Source organism: Euprymna scolopes, chromosome 4 (genome assembly GCF_053919585.1).
Source record: "Euprymna scolopes isolate OS-2025 chromosome 4, ASM5391958v1, whole genome shotgun sequence".
Classification (NCBI taxonomy): Eukaryota; Metazoa; Mollusca; class Cephalopoda; order Sepiida; family Sepiolidae; genus Euprymna; species Euprymna scolopes.
This window is the reverse complement of record NC_136485.1, coordinates 95,298,996-95,324,053: the sequence shown is the minus strand read 5'-3', so window position 1 is coordinate 95,324,053 and position 25,058 is coordinate 95,298,996. Positions and strand designations below refer to the sequence as shown.

The following is a 25,058-nucleotide window of genomic DNA, read 5'->3' as shown; positions in this document are numbered from 1 at the left end:
GTTGTTTGCACGCCAACTGAGAATGCTAACATTTTTGCCAGTCGGTTTGCCTCAAACTCTTCATTAGAACCAGCAAACCACTCCCTCTTTGATTTTCCTTTGTAGACAAACATCAAACTATATGATCTGAAAATCACTCTTTTTCAAGTACATGATATCATAAAAAACTTACACCTCAAAAGCATGTGGACCTGATCTCATCCCGGTTGTATTATTAAAAAAATATTCCACTGACGTTGCTCCAGTCCTTGCAAAACTTTTCAACAAATGCCTTAACGAATCTTGCTTTCTTGACTGCTGGAAAAAATTTTCTGTGGTACCAGTTCACAAGAATTCTGGAGAAAGAACCGAGCTATTAAATTATCGCCCCATTAGCCTCTTCCCTCTTTTCACCAAAATATTTCAGTCCATAAATGATCAAGCTCTAGTCCACCGCCTTACATTTACTAAACTTCTGTCTGATTTATGGATTTAGGTTAGCCCGCTCTACTGCATATATTCTAACTGTAATTTCTGAGCGTATATACCATGCACTGGATAAAGCAGGGGAAGGTAGGACAGTAGCCCCAGATATATCTAAGGCTTTTGACAGGGTATGGCACAATTGTCTTCTCAGGAAAATCAGATCATATGGTATTACTGAACAAATACTTAACATAATTAAATCCTTAAATAAGACAAGAATTCAGGTTGTCCTTGATGGTCATATGTAAAAAACACTGATATAAATGCGGTGTACATCGGAAGTTGATCCTTGGACCTTTATTATTCCTGATATTCATAAATGACCTCCCTGAGATGGGTATATTTGCTGATGGCACCACACTTTATAACAAGCACGAGGGGAAAACGAATAGACACATATTTGCAATGGCAAAAACCCTAGAGAAAAACCTCCAGTCTGTAGATGGTAACATTCAATGCTGCCAAGACTAAGCTTGTTTCCTTTAATAATTACAAGAAACCTTTTTAACGACTAATAGCTATGACTAAGTATACCTGAACATGAGTTGAAACAGATACATTGAGGGCATTACTGGGAAGAAAGTGGCCTCTCTCTATCATGGCTGGTGCATCTGCTACTAGTTTCTCGCTCCTGGACAGGGTTCAAAAGAGAGTCACCAACCCAATAGGTCCTGAACTGTTAGCTAGGCTTCAGCCTCTGTCCCATCGACAAAATGTTGCATCCCTGTTTGCTTTAAAAGTATTTTAATGGTGGATGCTCCGAACTACGAGCCCTTGTACCTCCGACAAACAGCAAAATCCCACCACTACACAGAGATCCTCAGATGCCAGAAAGCCTTCTACTCTAATAGTTTCTTCCCCAGAACTTTGGAATTCCCTTCCAGGTTCCTGCTTCTTCAACTGTACTGACATGCAGAAGTTCAAGTGTAATGTAAGCAGACATTTTGCTGCTAAACTCTCTACATAGTAGCCCCTACATCAAAGTGGCATTGTGCTTTGTTTGAGATGAAAATGCAATAAAAAAAGAAAAAGAATTACACTATCATCTGAACAACAAAGAAGCAAATTCTTAAGATGTGTTGATTTCATTTATGCATTTAATGGTAAAAATGAGATTTAATAGTAAAAATGAGATTTTAAAGTGTAAGATTGACCATCTCATAGAAAAGAAAAAAAAAAAGAAAAAAATGAGAAGCCTTATATTTTTATTCTTTTTTGAAGGATTGTTAAGATAATGAATGTTTTATAAATCGTTAAAGTTTCGGTGCTTATCCAGAATTCCATCTTTATTAAAAAAGTAAAATATGTATGATGTGTGTACTCATGACTGAAAGAAAATATAATCTAAAATTTACCTGAATTGATGAAATAGTTTTTTTAAATAAGAAAATCCAATTTTTATGGCTAACCAAGAATCAACTGTCTTATGGCATTATCTTGAAAACAGGTTGAAATAACAAAGGAGATGATTTCAAATAATTGTGAGATTTTAAAAAGCTATTCTTAATATGGGAAGGAGGGCAGCGTAAAACTTAAATTAACTTAAAAATGATTTTCTTTATGTAATTTTTGCAAAACAATATTTTCTTTTTGTCACAGGTACATCAGACAGATCTTTTTAAAAATTATTTTGTAATAGAGGTGGAATTCTGAACAAGCATCAAATTTTTTTAAAAGAAAATTTGAAACCTGCAAAAGATAGTGCTCTAAATAATGAACAGTAGATAATATAAGAAAGTAAATCTTACCAATGTGACTTGTTTTTCCTCCTGGAGCAGCAGCCATGTCAAGAATCATCTCTTTGTCTTGGGGAGCTAAAGCCATCACTGGTAATAAACTGGAACCTCCTTGGACAATGTAATGGCCAGCCAAATATTCAGGAGTGGCACCTATACGAGTAACAGAGAAAAAATAAATATTAAGCAGCAGGGTTTGAGTGGGTGGGAAACGGATAGACTGTAAAAACTTATCAAAGAAAGAATTATGATCATCCAAGTGAAAGCAAAAAGTATTTGGCACTTATATATTTTTAACAGAATTATTTTTTATCTGTAAATATAAAAATATCTATTCAAGTATGTGAAATTGTGACACTTGAACCTACTTCTATCTGATACTTTTTTCAGTTCAATTCAGTTCTCGTGTTTTGATGTTGAAGAATAACACTTTAAATGGAGCATTTTTATAGGAAAATGAAAACAAAAGTGAATGAATACCAATTGAGCTAATTTCGGAAAATCTTACAAAACTTTGATTGGCAAATATTGTTAATACACCGTGAACTGTAATTCACAGGCATAACCTAGTAGCAAAAACCTAAGTGGTTGATTTCACAAATCAATGAATACTGTTATCACAATGGTAAATAAAATCAAGACATATTCTCTCAATTTCAGAATTTCCAGCAGCTTTGCATTGATAAAGAGTTTGAACATTTATTCTCACAGAATTTTTCTAACAGTGGGCTCTTATAATCTTAAAACCTCAATTGCTTATTTATCAGATAAATTAATAAAGTTCAATGAAATTAATTTTTAGTTGCAAGGAAATTATGACAACTTTATGAGAGTAAAGTCAATTCTTTTTTTCTAATTGACAAAACTTAATTCATCATTAGTGTAAGAATTTTCAAATTAGATTAAAAAAATCATGGTTATGATTGCAGCATTCACCCTGAGTCAGTTGAGTCAGCTCTCTCCAAGTTTACAACATCCAAAATACTGGCTGACCAAACACAGCGATTGAAAGCTACTTCTGTTATGAGTGTAAGCCATTCGCAATTCTAGCGATGGACCGTGTAAAGTTAAGGACCTAAAATCAGTTCAGCATCCTTCTTCACTGTCCTGAGCCAGTTTTTGAGTTGGCTACTACATGGTTTTATCGAGCTTGGTAGTGGTGTTGGGTCAATGATTTCAGGGATAACGTCACCTGGGTGTCAACATAAGGTGTGGCCGAGCCAATGAAGGTATCTGGCAAAGAGAGAGTTTGGGAGGGAGTGGATTTTGCAATGAACATGCACTATACTGTTGGACAGATAAACTGTTGCAACTGGACATGAAGAGGGCAGTGTAAGCAGTGACCACCAAATACCTCCAGTTTGTATAGGTCACTTGCTCACATATGCCAAGTCTTACAGCCACAAATAAGAATGATGTGGACAAGGACTTGATAAATTCTGACTTTGGTGTTCTGCCTTATTTGTTTTCGAGACCAGAGCCACGATCAAACGCACAATGTATCTTTCTTTTAATAATATTATTTGGACTCATTCCCTTTTTTCCTTGCACCCATTTGTTGAATTATTCCACGGAATTCTGCTTTTTGGATTACTTTGAACCATCTTCCATTAACGCGATTCCTTTGGATTTTACTTGTAGAAATGGAAATTTAATCAACTTTTTTGATTTTTCCATTATTGGATATTTTACCCTTTACCAGACCATCCATTCACGTAAAATCACCTTTTTCTTCCTCCTATTCCCTCTGCTTCACTATTTTTTACCAAGTAAGATCTATGACTTACTTGTAGTTTCATTAAATACTTTTGCAAGCAAAATCCAATGAAGAGAATGAAAGTATTTCTTCGAAACTCCACGGATTAAGGACTATCCACTTATTTTGCGCTTCCTTTTTAAAATTAAATGTTTTTAACTCTTTTTCAAAGTGTTTTTTAACATGTTTTATTAACTACTAGTTCTTATTATAAGCTCTATTTCCTATTTGGTTTTATCGAGCTTTTACATCTGGTTGAGATTACTTTATAAATATTAACTCTTTAATATTTATAATATACCTTAGATTTGCCATCTTGGATTATCTTGGTAAACTTAATTGTAATTATTTCATATATATATATATATATATATATATAAATATATATATATATATATAACATTAACCTTGTAATCATTTTTAAAATAACTCCTTCATTTAACATATCTCTTGGCCATGGGTGGCACAAAGTGATTTTTTCATGAAACTATCATTTACATTGGTTTCAATGTGCCATTGTTTGAGATCATCTTTAATAGCCATTTCAATTTCAGTCTTTTTTTCCTTGCTTACTCTTGTTCATCTACTTATGTCGATATTACCGTGGTAGTGCAGAGCTGAATTCAGTCTGAGCATCTTCATCCTCAATAGCAAGGAGTCAGAAGTGCTATGAAAGCTTGATGACACTTCATTCTGAACCAACCAAACCATAGCCATGTCATTCCTCTTTATCCACAGAAAGATCAAGCTGGTTTACCACCAGCATTCACTTATGCCATGTAACAAGGTATTACGGCTCAAGCCCTGAATAACAAATGAGAGTGAATGATGGGTTATACTCACATAACTTGCCCATACTGTCCATAACATAGCACAAATCATATTGCCAAGATAGCAAAATGAGCTGAAAACTTCAGCAGATCATCCATAGATCATTCAGTTCAGGACCTACCTGTAATTGGACAAACAGTAGCAGCATACCTTACTTTTCAATAGCGATTAATTTTCCTCATAACTGACTACAGTTCTTATAAACTTAACTAAAGCCTGTGCAAAATACAGAATTTCTGCCAACACCAGTTCTGCAAACAATACAAACTTGCCAAAATCTTACAGGCCACTGAGCATAACTTTGGTCTTTTCCATAATGACCCAAAGGCACTTCACCTCAAGTACGGTTTTCCACAGGTTGAAAACCAATATGAAGCTCACAGGAAGACCAAAGTTATAGTCAGTGGCTCTAGCCTGTATTTTCTAAAAGATTTTTGCAAATTTCCACTTCTGATATTATTCAAAGTATAGAAAAATATTTGTGAAGATTATCTTAAAAACTCACCAATAGGAACTTGAGAATCATAGATAACTAATCCAACTTTAGTCCATTTTCCAAGCGGATCCAAGTTAACACCACGGTTAATCAGAGACTGAAGAAAAAAAAAAAATATATTCATGAAAATGTATAGTTTTAGCATCGAGATATATATATATCAATTGATGCTAAAACATATATATATGTGTGTGTGTGTGTGTGTGTATGTAAAGATTTAAAAAGAAAGTACATGTATGTTCTTTATATACTCTAAAACTACTGAATGGATTTTAATTAAGTTTGGAATATAGATGGTTTCTTCCTGTGTAAAGTTAACTTGCATCATAAATATTCAAAAGAAGCACTTTACATACATTGGTTCCATCAATCTTTCCACAAATCTAACAAGGTGGAAACAGCCATGGCTTGCTTTACGAAAAGTCTGGAATAATGAGATGCTTATCATCAATATCAAGGTGAAGGTGTACCAGTATGGCAGTGAATCATGAGCCCTCTACTCTTGCAGAACAGACTCAACATCTACCTATGCAACCTTACGAGAATCCTGGGAATCACCCGGTAGGACTATGTCTCAAGAGTATCCTTGATCAAATGAACATCCCAAACATATTTGCGATGTTCATCCAACTCTAATGGGCAATGGAAGAATTCCAAAAGATATTCTATACAATGAGCTTGCAACCAGCTGTATACCAGTAAGAAGACCTTTCCTAAACTTTAAGGGCAGGTGGTGCAAGGGCAGGTGGCATCAATCCATCAGGCTGGTACTTTGTGGATGAAAACTCCAACCACTAGAAAAGTGCCTTGAAGGCAGGCTCCAATATGAGAGTGGAGAGAGAAAAAACACAGATGGCTGATCACCTACATCTACAACAACTGCATATTCAAGATAGACTTGCACAAAAATCCATTGATTTCTGAGATAGATGGATACGACCATTTTACTGATTTAAATAACAGTAAGCCATTTTGATAACAGACAGGTAGGGACATATAGTTATTAGTCAAGCAAGTGACTGCTTGACAACAAAATGTTACTTGCAAGACTATAATTGCGTAATGACCCCTTGGGTACTGCTTGAAAAAACTATTTTTTAATTTCCTCGCCAAATATTTAACGAATTTCCTTTTGAATATTAATAATCTCCATGTTCTTCTGTTTCATTTCATATATTATTTTATATAATTCGATATATTCATTAAAAAAAAAAAAAAAAAAAAAAAAAAAAAAAATCTTTTTTACAAAATCAAGTCTTCAGAGTTTTTCAAGGACTATTTATACTACCATAACAACATTTAACTCTGCTAAAACTATTACTACTAGTCTTTATCTCTATAACAGTGTCACTCACTGCTTGCTAGAGAGAGAGGTGGGCGAGGAAAAAAGGTAGTATATATATATATATATATATATATATATAGGGAGAGAGAGAGAGTGCATATATAAACATACTGCTTTTTCCTCGCTCACCTTCTCTTTCTCTCTTTAATTCTAGCAGTGACGCTATTATAGAAATTTTTTTTTTTTTTTTTTTTACAGTGATCACCACTTATCAAGGCCCGGAAGCCACTCAGGGATAAGGTTATTGCAAGTACATTACGTTAGTGTGGAGATTTGATGAAGTGTTTACTTAAGGGGGCGGTTCATTAGGAATTTGTTAACGTTGGACTTGAACACATCCAAGTTGTAGTCCGGTGGGAAGCAGGCAGACGGAAGAGAGTTCCACAGGCGTGCAGTTCTAAGAAAGAAGCTTTGTTCATGGAATCCGTGTTTTGATTTAGGCACAGATATAGAGTTGGGGGAAATTTTTCACAGTGGATTCAGCTAGACGGGTGTTTTTCGTGAAAGATTGGCGAGGGGGAACCAGAGATTGGAGTTCAGACGAGCACCTGCCATGGAAATAACGATAAAACAAGGATAGGCTCGCAACGTCTCTTCTGTGGGAGAGAGGTTGCAGGGTAGAGAAAAGGGCACCCCCCACTAAGCCACGAAGTCTATTTTGTACTCTGTCAAGGCAGGATAGGCTGTTTTTAGCAACTCCTGCCCAGATATGGCAACAGTATTCCATCTACAGAGTAGTAGTAGTAATAGTTTTAGCCGACAGTTAAATGTTAGGTTATGGTAGTATAAATAGTCGCACTACATTACAGCATGTTTTTTTCTTTCTTTGTTTAACAACGTTTTGTACCGTGTGTGTGTTTGTGCGTGCGTACATTTATAACTATTTATTTAACAGAAAAAAAACAATTTCCAGAAAGTTTTATTGTCTTAACAGAACAAAATATAATATTAAAAAAAAACTGAAACTTTGTCATGTATAAAGTGTAAAACTTGAAATAGAATATTTTTAAAACCTATTTTAAAATATCTAAATATTTAAAAAAATATTTGAAAATATTAATAATCCGTAATATCGTGATAAAACTTTAATAATTCGTATTATCGTGATTTGACGGTTTTACCCTCAAATAAAATGTTTAAAAATATTAAAATATTTTTTTTTAAAACCGTGAAACTTTGCTGTGCGTAATAAAAGAAAATATGGTACTCTTGCATAATTTGACCCGAATTCTCATGAATTCCCGCCAAACATGGATCGGGCGAGACCGGCAGTCATCGGTGTCAGCCGAGTGTTGTTCAAATGTTGAAACGCTAACTCGAGTTTAAAAACTTTTTTTTTTCTTTAAATGTTTTTAGTAATTTTTAAGGTGATATTAAGGGGGCGGGGTGACTTTATTTTCTGATTAGTTACTTTATTATTATTATTTTTTTAATTGAATTTTTGGGAGGTTGATGAAAAAGCGCTATCTAAATGGAAGCAGACGACATTCGAATTGGAAGAAAGCGACTAAACCAACACAAAAAAGAAAAGAAAAGCTGAAAAACAAATATATTTTCAAATTTGCCAAACAGAAAAATGACAGGCAAGAAAATAAATCTATACATGTTAGAAAAAGAACTGAAAACATTGATGCAGACAATCAGAAGAAATGGCTGTCCCAAAAACGAGGGGCAACAATAATGCAATATTAAACACAAAGGTTTACTTTAAAAAAAAGAGTGTGTGTAAAGGATGGTTTCTCCTGGAGATGTACAAACAGACAGTGCCACCAAAAGTACATGACTGAACAACAAGTCTTGAAAATTAAAAAAAACTTTTTGTTGGTAAATATTTTGCAAAAAAAAAAAAATAAATAAATACATAAAAAATAAATACTAAAATGAAACATTTTCATTTTTCAAGGTAGTTTTGTCTTTTTTGTTATTTCTGATTATTTGCATTTTAATTTTTTCCGGTTTGTTTTTTTTGTTTTTTTTTTCATTAGTCTGCGTCTGACTTTCCTTTGGTGTGGCACCAAGATGATTTGAAAATCACCCCTTCTCAGGTACAAGGTATCATACAAACCTAGACACTTCAAAAGCATGTGGACCAGATCTCATCCTGGCTGTGCTGTTAAAAAAATGGTTCGCTGAAGTTGCTCCAGTTCTCTCCAAACTTCACAACAAATGCCTCAACAAATCTTGTTTTCCTGACTGCTGGAAAACCGCTTCTGTGGTACTAGTTTTCAAGAATTCTGGCAAAAGAACTGACCCATTAAATTATCGCCCCATTAGCCTTCTTCCGCTTTTCGCCAAAATATTTGAGTCCTTAAATAATCAAGCTCTAGTCCATCACCTTACAGATGCTAAACTCTTGACTGACAATCAATATGGATTTAGGCAAGCCCGTTCCACAGCACATATCCTTACTAATCTCTGAACATATATACCATTCACTGGACAAAATAGGGGAGAGTGGAGCGGTAGCCCTTGATATATCTATGGCTTTTGACAGGGTATGGCACAATGGTCTTTTAAGAAAAAAAAAAGATCATATGGTATCACTACATAATGTAATTAAACCCTTCTTAAGAGAAAAATCCAGGTTGTCCTTGATGGTCGTACAAAACAATAAGATATAAATGTGGGAGTACCTCAGGGGTCTATCCTTAGACCTTTATTATTCTTGATATTCATAAATGACATCCCTGATAAAAATTTTTCTGAAATGGGTATATTTGCTGATGACACCACATTCTATAGCAAACACGAGGGGAAAATAAATGAACACATATCTAAGGAAATGGCAGAAACACTAGAGGATGACCTCCAATCTGTAGTGGAATGGGGACAAAAATGGATGGTCACATTCAATGTTGCCAAGACTAAGCTTGTTTCCTTCAATAATTGCAAGAAACCTTCTCTACCACCAATAACAATGGCCAAGAACACATTACCCGAAAGTACTTCCTTTAAACTCCTCGGCCTAACGTTTACAGGGAACATGAACTGGAATACATACATTGAGAGCATTGCCAAGGCTGCTGCGAAGGTGAGTTCTCTCTACCGTGCTAGAAAACTACTTATGCCTGAAAGTATCCTGTACCTCTATAAGGTCACCATTCGCCCATGTATGGAGTACTGTTGTCACATTTGAGCTGGTGCATCTGCTACTTGTCTCTCACTTATTGACAGGATTCAAAAGAAAGTCGCCAACCTGATAGGTCCTGAACTGTCATCTAGGCTTCAGCCTCTGTCTCATCGACGAAATGTTGAATCCTCTACCTGTTCTACAAGTATTTTAATGGTGAATGCTCTGACGAACTACGAGCACCTGTACCCCATCAATGTCAACACCCCTGGCAAACCCGACAAACAGATAAATCCCACCCCTTCACAGTAGAGATCCCTAGGTGTAAGAAAGCCTTCTACTCCAATAGTTTCTTCCCCAGAACTGCTAAACTTTGGAACTCGCTTCCAGGATTCTGCTTTCCCAACTGTACTGACATGCAGAAGTTCAAGTGTAATGTGAACAGACATCTTGCTGTTCATAATACCCCTGCAACTTATGTCCCTGATAGTAGCCCCCCCCCCCCCCCTACTTCAAAGTGGCATTGTGCCCTGTTTGGGATGAAAATTTGAATAAAAATATATTTCTGGCCTAAATTTCAAAGTAAAATCAGCTATTCTGCACACTTTGAATAAAATTGATTTTGGGCATTATACTTGCATTGTAAAAATAACAAGTGGAATATTGTCAGTCACACCAACATTTCTAATGTCAATTTTCCTTCCGAAATGTCCAACATTGTTGTCATTTTTTTTTTTTTTTTTCTTCTTTCTTTTGAAATTATGAAGAAAATAAAAATGACAAAAAACAGGTCATATATCCAATCTAAATAGAAAAAAAAATAGTGGTGGCTTTCTCCTTTAACATTCAACCATCACCTCAGCGTGGCATGGGGTGGTAACAGCATCCCTGCATGCAAACAATGGCACTGTTGAATCATTATAACTCAATTGGAAAAAAGATTTCTGCTTTAACAGATAAATGTGCAATAAAATGTTTAACCGGAAAATTATTTTACTGAAACTATTGATCAATATTACACTTTAAAAAGGAAAAAAAAACTATTTACACTCAAACAATTCAAAAGTTTGCTCAAAACTGACTCTTCAATTCTTAAACATTGTGATGAATGTCAATAACATACTGAGCACTTGAAAAAAATGTCACTAGAACTTTTCCTACTGCAATGAAATATTTGTGTATTCAAATAAATAGATTTATATTTGAAAATTACAATCCTCGGCGAATTAATTCTGAAATCATGAATTTGGTACTTTTGCATAATTTGACCTGAATTCTCGTAATTTCTCATCAAGCCTAGATCGGGCGGACCGGCAATCATCAGTGACAGCCGAGCAGCGTAACAGGCGCAGACTAAGGAAAAAAGCAAAACAAACCGAAAAAAAAAAAAAAAATACAAATTATCAAAAAATAGCAAAAAAACCTTTGAAAAAAGACAATATGTTTATTTGATTTATTTTAGTATTTATTTATTTTTTTTTTTTGCAAAATATTTATCAACAGCAAGTTATTTAAAAAATGTTATCTTCAAGAAAAGGTTGTTAGGTGTAAGTACAATTTTTTTTTTTTTTTAACCATATTTTTTTTCTTGTTTTTTTATTTTATTTTCAAGACTTTTTGTTCAGTCAGGTTGTTTTTTTTAATTAGTTTTTTTAGTTGGGGGCGGGGGTTAAACAGAAATAGAAAAGCATGATTTTTTTTTTTTCAAGAAATAGTGATTTTTTTTTTTTTTTTTTTTAAATTTATTTAAAAATGTTTTTTTTTTTAACGGTTGTTAATTGCTGATGGAAGAACTTTCTTGAGATGAGGATATTTCCTTAGGAATCTTTTACTTCGGTCGACTGTTGATCGGTCATCGACAGCAAAGAGGGAGGTGATGGGGTAAGGGAAATGGAAGGAAGCCTCCCAGCCGGGTAGCTTTCAGAAATGTGATTTATGATGGCGACAAAAGGATCGTTTCCAATTTTTTTTCTCCACATAAATTCAAGTAAATATGTACCCAGAAGCTCCCGGCTGGTCCCGCATTCTTGCTTGTTACGCTGTTTTGCTTCCTTCCACATCCTCTCGACATGGGTCATTGTTTTTCTAGCATGCACAGATTTATTTCCTTGCCTGTCATTTTTTCCTGTTTGGTGAGTCTGAAAATATAGTTGTTTGTCAGCTTTTTTTCTGGGTTCAGTCGATTTCTTCCAATTCGAATGTTGTCTGCTTTCATTTACATATCGCTTTTTCATTGGCTACTCAAACTCCCAGAAATTGAAGTACAAGAAAAAATTTCAAAATAAATCATTAAAATAACTAATCATAAATTACAAAATTACTAAAAACATTAAAATAAAAAAAAAAACTTTAAAGTCGAATTAGCATTTCAACATTTGAACAACGCTCGGCTAACACCGATGATTGCCGGTCTCGCCCGGTGCGGGTTTGATGGGAAAATCACAAGAATTCGGGTCAAATTATGCAAGAGCACCAGGAATTTCAATTCAAAAAAAAAAAAAAAATTTGCACAAATTTCAGTGTAAAAACAGCTATTGTGCACAATTTTATTAAAGTTTATTTTGGGCATTATACTTGAATTGTTAGGAATAATAATGAGTGGAATATTATCAGTGTCACAATTTTCATTCCAAAATGTCCAACAATATTGGCATTTCTTTGGAAAAATATAAAAGGAACAAACAATTGAGAAAAATTGGGTCATATATTCAATAGAAATAGCAAAAACATTAGTGCTGGCCCTTAAAATTCCACCACTACCTCAGCATAGTATGAGTTTGTAACTGCATCCCCGTAGGCAAACGATGACACTTCTATGAATCATTTAAACTCAGAAATTTTTAATATTTTTTTGTAAATATTGCATTATGTGATACTTTTCACGTGATCCTTAGCATGTTTTATTAATAAATATAATGCTATTATTTCTGTTGTTGTTAATAAATAAAATTTTAAAAAGTTAGGTATTTTCTTGAAAAAGATTTCTGCCTCAACAGAAAAATGTTCAACTAAATGTTTAACTGGAATATGATTTTGCCGAAAACTATTAATATTAAACTATAAAAAGGAAGATACTAGAATTAAAAAGAAATAATTTTTTATTTACACTCAATCAGATGTGCCTTATGCACTAATAAAAATGTAATTGGCATTTTGTTGCACTTTTTAACATTTTATAGTATTTTCCTTTTTATAGTTTAATATTAATAGTTTTTGGCAAAATAATATTCCAGTTAAACATTTTGTTGAACATTTTTCTGTTGAGGCAGACACCTTTTTCAAGAAAATATATATAAGATTGTTGAATTAATTATTTGTTTATTATTAGCGATTCTATGGTATTTTCTTTTTGCTCCGTGAGCGCTTTTGAGAGCAGTTACTTGCCCTTTGTTTACATTCTAATTGCCCCCATTTTGAACGTATTATTTGTAATTAATTTTTTTTATCTTTTAACCATTTGAATGTTTTTTATTCAAATATCTATCAGATATATTTTTATGTGCATAAAATATATCTGGTGGAATATCTGTAGAAATTGTGCATTTTTCATTATCTCTTATAAACACAGAAGAAAGCTAAATATATTTACAGTCATGGATTACAATTTGTTTGCTTATATTTTTTTTTTATTTTAGAAAATTTTGAAGATTTATATACACGTAAAACAAATACTTTAAACATTATGAAGACATTGTTTTTGTTTAAGAGCAACAAATCACTTAAAATCAGCAAGAATATATAAAGTCTATAAACTATGCTTTGCATATGTAAGATTTTGAAAGAAAAAATGTAAATTTTATAAGAACAGATTTAACATCTAATCTTATAAACAGAAATTTGACCTTATTATACTAAGAAAATTGATAAAATATCTTGATATGAATTATTTACATATTCTCAAACAACTGGTAATGCATGACTTCTGTAACCAAAAAATTTGAAAAAAATTGCATTAAGGTTATCAAAAATATAGAGAGGTTCTCTAAAAATTGGTTAACCTTAAAGATGACACCAGATCAGAACCAGTTATTAGATTAAGCTCCTTGTTATGCATACCTGCTTGTTAGGACATTAACAAAAAGAAAATAATGTTGAAAATACCTGAGCTAAATTTCTTCTTCTAGTCTTCAGTGTATTTGCTCTAATGGTCACAGGCCTGTTAACTTCATTGGCTTCTAGAAACTCTATGATCTGTAAAATTAAAAATAAATAACTTAAAGTTCAAATTTAAATAGACGATTAATAAAAAAAAAACACCCTAACATATACAGAATGACAATAAACCATGGGTACTATTGCCTGATGTCAAAAACAAAATCTAAAATTTGATAGTATGACTTTTTTAAAAATAATAAAACGTTTGTGCAGATGATTTCTATGGATGTTAGAAAACCTAACAAATTATGCATTTCTGCAAGTTGTTTTAAGCACTAAATTGGCAAATCATTCGCTAAAAAAGTCTAATTTTGTGAATGTGTTACTCTGCAAGTTGAACAGAAAATGATCATTAATTAAAGTTCACATTTGTTCTAAGAAATTTTTTAACTATCATTATTTATTATTGGAATCCTTTGAGAAATAATTTGTATATTTATTCATTTATTTGCAGACTTATTGTTGTTTCACAATATTTCGGACAACTATTTCTTTCGCCTTCATCAGGTGATTAACTGCAGGAATGCTGAGTCTGTAACTGCATCTCCAGTAATTACTGCCTTCTGTTACAGTAAACCACCTGACGAAGGCCAAAGGAATAGTTGGCTGAAATGTTGTGAAACAACTACGAAGATGAAAATAACAGTCTACAAATAAATATAAAATTCATTGACTTTTTATTGAATGTTTATTTCATTTTTTTAAAATTATGATATGAAATTTGTAAACACATTTATGAAAAACAAGGATTTTGTTGAATCTTCAAAAATATTATGTAAGGTTAATTTGAAAATATAGGACAACCAAATAATGTAATAATTGATGATTAAACAGTTTTCTCTGAGACATCTTTTTCAAAGACTAGAAAAAAACCATCTTCTTTGAAAAAAGTATCTTACACTGAAAGTCCCTGAGAAAAAAAAAGATTTTAATCATTTAATAAAACATTTGATAACATAATTTAGTTTTCCAATATTTGCAACTATTTTTGAATAACTTCATTTTTTAAGAGTGTGTGTAGTTTTCTATGTAATTTTAATGTAAAATGATCATCATTGCTTGAAAATCCATAAAGGTATTTCTTAATTTGATTGTTTGCCTAAATATCAAATAAAAATTTAAAAACAAACAAATAAATTGATAATATTTCAAAGAATTAAATAATTTTTTTGTAAAATCAGTAGTAAAACAGTACTCTACCTTATTTATTACAAAGTTTCTTTGGTAAAATATTACTTAATTTTTTAAATAAGCCAAATAACAAAACCCCTTTAATGAATTACTATATAATTACTTTATAAAATTTTAAATTAAATTACAATAAAGCCAAATTCATTGATGTTTATTATTCATAATTCAAGTTAACTTTTCTCCTAACATATTCCCTCCATTCTACTCATCTCCACTACTTCTTTCTTTTTTAAAGTCATGTTCACCCCAAACAAGGCATACTACCACTAAGACTATTTGGGACCATGTTTAAAGATGAATGAGCTGTCGGTTTACATTACATTTAAGCTTCTGAGCGTCAGTACAGTCAGAGATGCAGATAACAGGAAGGGAATTTCAAAGTCTAGCAGTTCGAAAGAGGACGGCTTCCCGGCATCTAGAGACCTACACAAAGGATTTTGTTGCTAAATATGTTTGTTGGGGGTACAAGTAGGAGGTGTTCATCAGTGCACATTTCATTAAAATAATTGTAAAACAGGTACAGGGATGCAACATTGTGGTGATGGGACAGAGGCTGGAGCTTAGTTGCAGGACCCATTAGATTGAAGACTCTTTTTTGGATCCTATCTAAGGATGAGCGATTAGTGCCAGATGCATCAGTTGAGATGTGGCAACAATACTCGATGCATGAGTGAATGGTGGCTTTGTAGAAATATAGGATACTCTCTTTTAATTAAATTATTGGTACTTGTGCATTTAACGAACCAGACGTAACTCAGCATTTGCTCGGCTTTGTCCGGCGCATGACGTCAACAGCCGGATATAACCGAGCGTTGCCGATTAAGCAGACGAGAATTTCGCTATCAATTTGAAGAGTGTCACAACTCAAGAAACGCTTATTTGAAGAGAGTCAAAAAAAAATTTTTGTTTTAAAAAGATAACTGACGAAATAATAATGAATATTACAAACCTTGCAGACCAGCTCCAGACCTCAGAGGCTGCACTAAACTTTTGCCAGCAACGGAAATTGTTGGCATAAGAGAAAAGGTGTTTACATTTTGGCCAGGATTGTGTACTTGCAAAGAGAACAAGCCTTTCCAACGGTTACGGTTGGAGGTGTAAAAGTGTAACATGTCGTCGATGGACCTCCATTAGGATTGGGACCTTTTTCTCAAAATCCCGACTAACCATCGCGTGTATAATAAAAATAATATACTTATGGGCGTTCGAGATGGCATCTACAAAAAAATCTCCATCGCGAATGTGGGTTACGTTCTCGCCACACAATTGTGGATTGGAAAATTTTCCTGCGTGATATATGCAGGGATTATTTTCTGAGGAATCCCCGGCAGATTGCAGGCCCAGGCCATACGGTAGAAATCGACGAGTCCGTTTTTAACCGCAGAAAACACAACGTCGGCAGACTTCTGACACCGGTGGCGGTGGTCTGGGTCTTCGGTGGATACGACCCCGCCGAAAAGGAGGGTTTCTTGGTCAATGTACCAAATAGGAACGCCGAAACCCTCCTTCCACTAATAAATAAATAAAAAAAATCCTTGTTTCTAGCAAAAAAAAAAAAAAAAAATCCTTATTTCTAGCAAAAAAAAAAAAAAAAAAAAAAAATCCTTGTTTCTAGCAAAAAAAAAAAAAGTCCTTGTTTCTGGCAAAATAAAAATGAGCAAATAATCCTTTTTCCTGTCCCCCCAATGCTTTTTATTGACCTTTTTTAGGCTTTTTCCATTTATTTGACAAAGAGTTGCAAAAAAAAAAAAAAATAAAATAAAATAAATAAATAAATAAAAATATTAATTTTTACGTGTTTAAGACATAGACAATGTTTTTTTACGTTAAAAATTGAAAAAACAGTTCAGACAAAAAAAAAGTTTCCTATTATTTAACAAAAAAAAAACTTGTTTTATATGTATTTATTTTGAAAACAAAATTTCAAACAATAATAATAAAAACATAAATGAACAGTAGGTTTTTGCTTTTTACTTATTTAATTTTTTTATGTTTCTACAATTTACAATTTCATTGTACAGTTATTTTGTTGTATCGTTTTTTTTATTTTATTGGCAGCGCTCGGTTTTATCTGGCTGTTGACGTCATGCGCCGGACAAAGCCGAGCAAATGCTGAGTTACGTCTGCTTCGTTAAATGCACAAGTACCAAATTATTTTCTAGTATGGTAGAGGTAGTCCACCTTTTTTGCAGCAGCCTTTGAAATGGTCTCAGAGTATTTATTCCACTGTTTCTTATTCTGTGAAGCTGAGAAGTATGAAAGAAGAGCTCTCAGGTTGGCTATTATTAGTTATGACTATCAGTGGTTGAGAAGACTTCTTGTAAGTGTTAAAGGAAAGAAGCTTAGTAGCATTAAATGTTGCCATCAATTTACGACCCCATTCCACAACAGGCTTATTTTCTAAGGTTATGAGGTTATGTCATTGCCTTGGATATGTGCAGATTCGTTTTTCCTTTATGTCTATTATAGAGCATGATGTCATCAAATATACTCATTTTAGACAATTTTATCAGGGAGGAATATCAATAAAGGTCCAAGAATTGACCCCTGGTGCACACCTGCATTAATGTTATTTAGACATGTGGCCATCAAGGACAACCTGGAGGTTTCTCTTACAAAATGAATTGAAATGAAATATTAAATCAATATGTTACTGTGTTCATTTTTTCCTTCTTCTAAGTAATATATTCTATTACCTTATTACTGTATATAGCAACACATTCTTTCAAAAATTTATCTTTTCTTTAAACAAACTTCAATACATACATAGAATGTGAAATTATAGGAAAGTAAATGTTATGATTGAGAAAAGATTATTTGTGGATTAAGAATTCTAAACTGCAGTATATATGACATTGATTGGGATTCTGATCTTGGAGATGACAATTATCTTAGTGGTGTTCTTTATGTTAACGAAATTACCTCTAGCACAGTTATAAAACATAGGTCACAGACTAAATAAAGACTATATTCTCAGTTTTAATTGGATAACAATTCACTACATGCTTTATTTTCAGACACACAATATATCAAAATAATGTTATGACTGATTGTAGCTTTTTTTTTAAATTACTCATTAAAATGCACACATTTTCATTGTTGAAAAATAGACTGAAAACACATGCAGTAACAAATAACCCTTGTTTGCACAATACAGAAGTTATAAACTTACAAATAAAGCAAATGAATAAAAGATGTTCCTTATTATTTTATTTTTGGTGTTTTAGAGTGTTGTTGTTAGCAATAGATTTTCCTGAAAAAAAAAAAAAAAAAAGAAATCTAAATGAATTATTTCTTAATTTGTTTTGTAAAAGTTGTTCCATTTTGCTAAAAGTTTAATGAGAATATAAAAAGAAACATAACAGAATAGGAGCCATAAAATGGAACTATTCTTTTGAGTTTATCAAAAAGAACAATAAAATCTAATTCACCTCTTGCGGGAAAAGTTCCATAAATTTCATCATCAGATAATCATTGTAATTATAATATCTGCACATATCTTTTCTCAGTAATGTTAAATAATCCATTCTGTTTCTGCAAAGAAAAAGAAATAAATTATCAAATTAAAAACTATCAGATAAATAGTCACTTGATATGTTGGTAATGTTGAAACAAAAATTATAAAAATATAATTACTACTATACTCTACATATAAATTTATATTCCTGTTTGTTCAATTTGATTAATATATACAAAAGGTTCCTTACTTTACTTTCTCAGTTATTTCTAGTATGATTCTTGTAAACTATACAATTAAGAGATTACCTCATTTGCATATTGTATTAAGAAAATTCGATTTTATTAAATAGCAGTTAATGTTTCTAGCAAGAGAATTGTTTTAAGTGTTCTATTTAAAATTGTTATTTAATAAATTTTAAACAATAATTATGTTGATAACATATTTAATTAAATTTATTTGGAATTATTATTCCAACATCGATTTTTCTATAAAAAAAAAAGAAAAAAAATGAAGATCTACGTTTTTTTTTGGGGGGGGGCATAATATGTTCAAACAGTCTTTATAAATAATATGTAAAAAAAAAAAAATTAACATTTTAGAGTGGGGGGGATCACTTTTCAATGTAAATTTAAAGTAAAATGAGCACCCACATTTTGGCCACCAAGCATTCAACGAGACATGTCACCTCTAGCATTTTTCAAAGTTTGGTGATCAAGGGGGATGGGGAAATATGACAAATACAATTTGTTTTTGTTTGGTGGAGGAAGGGAAATTACACTTGAAATATAAAATAACGATAAGTTTAATTTTCATGAAAGAACCCTAAAATATGGCAAATTTTTTTGGTGTGGTGTGGGGAGGGGGCACTACATTAAAAACATGAAATGACGAAAAATTTCATTTGATTGGCTTTGTAATTAATTTTTGGTAGATCTTCATTTTTTTTAGGGGGTCTGCCTACTTGGCTATTTTTTTTGGGGGGGGGGGGATTGCACAGGCAGGGTTAGTCGCTGCTTTTTTTTTTTTTTTATTGAAAAACAAGTTGTAATTATTTTTTTTTTGGGGGGGGGTTGCTTTCCAGCGGTCAATATCCAGAGAGTAGTTTCTTCCCTTTGTATCCCTTCTGCCGAAATATTTGGCGGAGAGAGTATAACATACTTCTTTTTCGGGCCATTACATTTACATATTTTTATCCGTTCTTTATTTTGGGAATTGTGGGGTATCCACGTTTCCCATGATGAAAATGATTAATTAGTATAGGTATTCAAAACGGAAATTCATGGAAACCCAGGTAATGTCGGATACCGATGCTAGTAATTATATATATATATATATATATATATATATATATATATATAAAAAAATGTAACTCTTGGTTCGTTCGCAATTAATAGTCTAAAGAACCACTGGAAGGATGGCTTCCACGTTTTGGTATAATATGTTTACTATATACATGTGTGTTTTTAGATATTTCTTTTTAATTATAACATTATACTTAATTTTTCTATAAGGTGGTTTTCTTTGTACCGATAGGCCATTTTTTTTTTTATTTAGGGACAATTATTTATTACCGCTTCCTGTCACGTGACCAGTGTTTCCAATTTAGCGGTTTTCCTGCTAGATCTGGAGATTTCGTTTGCAATCTAGCGGGAAATTCTAGAAAATCTGGAGATATTTTGCACCCACACACCCGCAATTTTAGATTAAAAAATAAAGAAAAGCGCTTGAAAATACTTTAAAACATAAAATAAACTTATTCATCTAAGTCAAAAAAAAAGTAGCCTTTGGTAACAATTATTTATTGATTATTTGTTTTGTTTTCACCATTTTTTTTCAGCTAACCATTCTTAAATCTCGCTATAAAATCGATTTTTCCAAGTACATTTTAGGTGGGGGGTGGGCATTTCAACCTCCGAAGTTTAGTTTAAAATACCATCTAAGCAACCCCGCTTAATTTTGAAGTATTTAGTCGAAAATTGTAAAAAGCAAGAAACAACAGTAAAAAAAAAAAAAAAGACACTTATACCAATACAGTAGAATTTAATTATCTACCAACCTAAATACTTTTAACATGCTAAAACAAAGTTTTTTTGTTTTTTTATTTTTCTAATTTCAAAATATGTTGCACCATTATTGTGATGTTTAATTTGCAGTATATTTCAATTTAACTTTTACTATAAAAAGTTTGAGTTTATGATTTGTTTCTTGCAAAAAAAAAAAAAAAAAAAAAAAAAAAAAAACCTCTGAAAAAACAGGTAAAACTAACTGATAAAATATGTAAGCCTTCTGGGGAGCTAACCGCTTCAATATAATTCCAGAAACATAGTGAGAAAACACGGAACATTTTATATATTGAATATACTATATTTATAATTTTTTAAGGTAGGAAGTTAAAATATGGATTGGGGGGGGGGGATTAGCGATTTTTTTGGTAATTTCTTTCTCCTGATCTTGCGGGTTTTTTAAATCTCAGCATGTGATATCATTAAAAAGATATTTTGGTCTCACCACCACAGGCTTAATGTAAACAGAATGTGTTTACAATACTGGTAAGTTTTCAATAGGTTTAATCATATAATTATTGATAATGTAACCATGTGATTGAAATTTGATTTAAATTAACCACACGTGGTCGCTTTCCTATCAAATATTCATCGAAAAATGGTAGGTACAGACAAAATGAATGCCGACACTCAAAGTGTATACACATTTTGACTCCTCCCTTTACTTTAAAATTCACCAAAAATCAGGAAATTAATCAATTTTAATGAAAATTTCAGTATTTATAAAATAATGATCGCAGAATATAATGGCCTAATTATTTTTACTTAACTCTTAGTGAAAATGCTTTATTTTTTTTAAACAAAAAATACCTTTACTAAAGTTATGGTTTACAGTAGTAAATAACGCAAGAATTTATTTTTGCTTTCTTTATATAAATAAAGCATCGTAATTTGTAACAATACAAAATAATTTTTACAGGAACATTACAAAAAAAAAACCCCCTAAAGTCCGTATTAATGAATTCGATATAACTCGAAGAAAAATGAATTTTTTCGCATACTATTCAGGAAATTAAAAAATCAATTAGATTCCTATTTCAGTCATCTAAATTATTTTGGGTGAAATGAGTTTAGGAATTTATAGCCAAACCTAAATTTTTTTTTTTTTATTAAAAAAAAAAAAAAAAAAAAAAAATAGCATTAATATAGTAAGTCAAATTTGCATAAAATGCGCTGCTTTACAGTTGTTGTAAAAATGGAATGGAAATTTGAGTTTCGTTCCCTTTTAAATTCGGTACATTTTTACATTACGTTCAACTCATCGTTCACATTCGACACGTCAACTTTTATAGCTTTTCGGGTATGCTGACAAGATTAGGGGTGTCGATTCCGAAAGCCGTTCTAACATGGGTAGATTGGAGTGTTTATTCATTGTAAACATACCCGACAACCTATACATGTCGACATTTCCAATGTGAATGGTAAGCTGGACATGTAAAAAATAACAAGAACATATACCAAACTGACTCTTTCGTTTAAAAATGGAATTATTTGCCTTTCGATATTCACATTTTTTTTTTTTTTTTTTTAAATTTTGTGTTTCATATACATAAAGTAAAATTGGTGAATGTTACTGTTTTGATCATATTACTTCGGGGGGGGGGGGGGGGGGGATTAAAAAATTAAGATTAAAACGGCGCCCAATTAAAGTTTCCGTTCCATTTTTACAACAGTAAAAAAGCGCATACTCAGCAAGTTTTATCATAATTTATATAAGCATGATGTTGAAACACTATATCAACATTTTATTTATTTTCTTGCATAATTAATGATGGAAGTATTTTTCTGTTTATTTTCTGAACATCTTTCCAAAAAGATAAAAAATATTTTGTACATTCTCTTGAAAAAAAGAATCATACATTTCCCTACTTTCCCCTAACTATTTACAGGGTTCATGTAAAGCATTACTATGTTCTTTTTGTCATTCTGTTTTATTATATATATAAAACATATACATATATATATAATATACATATAATATAAATATACATATATATATATATATATAATATACATATATATAATCTTGGAATTAAGATTAAAAAAATAGCATGGATCACTCTCTGCACTATCACCTTCAGTAAAAAGGTATTCATTGTGTAAAAAAAAATTATGTACCGAAGGTTATATATAATTATTAAATTTAAATTTGAAATAGAGAAATAATAAATTGCAAGACACTACGCGTGTTAAACATTTATTCGTATCGTTTATAACTACTCACGTATTTTCAATTCTTAATTAAAAAACTAAAAATCCGTTCTTAATCTTGGAATTAAGATTAAAAAAATAGCACGGATCACTCTCTGCACTATCACCTTCAGTAAAAAGGTATTCATTGTGTAAAAAAAAAAAAAGAAACACAGAACATATAAGACATTTAAATATGATTAGAACTTTTCATAACTGTTACCTACGATAATATTTTAAGTTTTAATTATTAAAGCAATATAAAAAAGTTTTTTTTGGTTTTTTTTAAAGTTGTTTTCATAAACAACACCCAGCATTATCAGATACTGACTTTTACCGTTAAATTCGCAAAAATCGATCTGTACGACATTTTTAATGTTTTCAAATTCGTAAGTGTTGACTTGATAATGAAAAAATTATAAAAAAACTCGCTCATTATATGTTACCGTGACGTTGATTGACATTTGTTTTTTATTTATTTTTCGATTATATCGGTAAACACTGTATGTTTTTCGAGCTGATTAAATATGTTACATTGATTAAAAACACAAAAATATATATCCAGTTTGACATAAAAGTATCTTATCTTGCCTTATGTTATATATTTGTTTTTTTACTACTACAAACCCTATTTTTATATTATACTTTTCTTTACACCCAGCATTATCACATACTGACTTTTAACGTTAACTTCAAATCGATCTCGACGACAGTTTAAATGAAAAAAAAAAAAAAAAAATCACATAATCGGCAAAAAAACGTTTCACGACCTTTTTTAAACAAACAGACCTAAAAAAATAAAATCAAATAATTTCACGACCTTCTTTACACAAACAGACGTAAAAAAAACACAAACAAATAATCGGCAAGACTGGAGTTTTTTATTCACGACTAGCAATCGGTGCCCGGCGTTGCCCAGGTGTTTTGAGGTTAATGCTGAGAAAAAAAAAAAGGGTCAATTTTTTAAAACTTTGACCCCTATTATGACCTTTTAACATTTATTGTTTAGGGATCAAGTAAAGTTAATAAGTTAGATCCATGTCCAAGGAATCTATATCTAAAATATCACGTGTTTACTGTTTAGACCCAAAATTGTAGGAGGAGTTTGGTAGAGTTCTCAAAGGTCAAATCGTTGAATATATTAAATATTATTTTTTAAAGCAGTTTGGCCTTCAAAATTTCTGTTTGGCCTTTTTCTTCACCGATGAAATCTGGAGACGCAACGGGAATTTTCGGCAAAAAAATGTTGTTACTATGCACATCTATGTAATGAAATACAATTTGTGGCAAAATTTCAGGAAAAACTAATGGATGGTTATCTCGCAATAGTCCGGACAATTCGCTAAATTATCTCGTCAAAACCTTAAATCTCGAATTTTTGTGCATTTTTTTTTTTGGAGGGGGGGCTAATTTGGCATAATAGTGTCCATTTAATAGTATTATCTTGAAAAAATAAAAAAATAAGGAAAATTACCAAAAAAAACAAACAAGAACAACAAAAGTGTGCCGTATTTTTAAAAGTTTTATTGCGTTGTTTTTATTTGCTTCTTTTATTTCATCGGTGAAGAAAATGGCCAAACAGAAATTTTGAAGGCCAAACTGCTTTAAAAAATGGCCAAATTCGCGAAATTTGGCCTCGCTATAAAAAAAAAGGGGGAAATCCCCCTACTTGAACTTTCTGTTTAATTTCGCTTGTAGCGTTGATTTTTTTCTTTTTTCGCTATAAAAAAATAACTACTTGATGAAATTACGTGATTTTTTCTGTAGGAAAACTTTATCCCATGACGAGTACGTACAATATATTTTTTTAAAAAATATTTCCATTTTTTAATGTCAATGGAAAACTGCACACGTACCCAAACCCGAAATGTAAAGACCACGAGTGAACGCGGGTTTTTTTTTTTTAGTTTAGTTTCATAATGACGGCCGTGATGTCGGAGGTTCGATTGTTAGATTGTAAGTTAGTTTCGTATCTTTGTAATTTGTAAATCGCAAGTTAGGAAAAAATTAAACCCTTCCAAGATGGACAATAAATAAAGCCATAATATTTTATGGTATCGTTAAAAGCCTACGAACCATAGTTTTTTAGGAGATGTGATTATTGGATTAACCAATCAGAAATCGTCTGTGGCACACACATCTCTGTTTTTATAGATATATAGATATAGATAGATAGATAGATAGATAGAAGATAGATATAGATATCTTTCTTCTCTCAGTTTTTACTTCTTAAACAGACCTTAACGATATCTATATCGTTTTTCTTAACGATATCTTTATCGTTTATCTTAACGATATCT

The 25,058-nt window shown here is 31.8% G+C and overlaps 1 protein-coding gene across 1 annotated transcript in view; it reads right to left on the bottom strand.

The window, feature by feature from the left end:
- The window catches only part of LOC145268972 (28S rRNA (cytosine-C(5))-methyltransferase-like), a gene marked incomplete in the record, with an annotated part of 228,363 nt that overhangs the window by 110,261 nt on the left and 93,044 nt on the right, over window positions 1-25,058 (bottom strand). Inside the window, 4 exon segments of the mRNA XM_080124592.1 lie at window positions 2,214-2,354; window positions 5,294-5,381; window positions 13,801-13,890; window positions 18,477-18,579. Coding sequence (XP_079980718.1) covers window positions 2,214-2,354; window positions 5,294-5,381; window positions 13,801-13,890; window positions 18,477-18,579 — 422 coding nt within the window.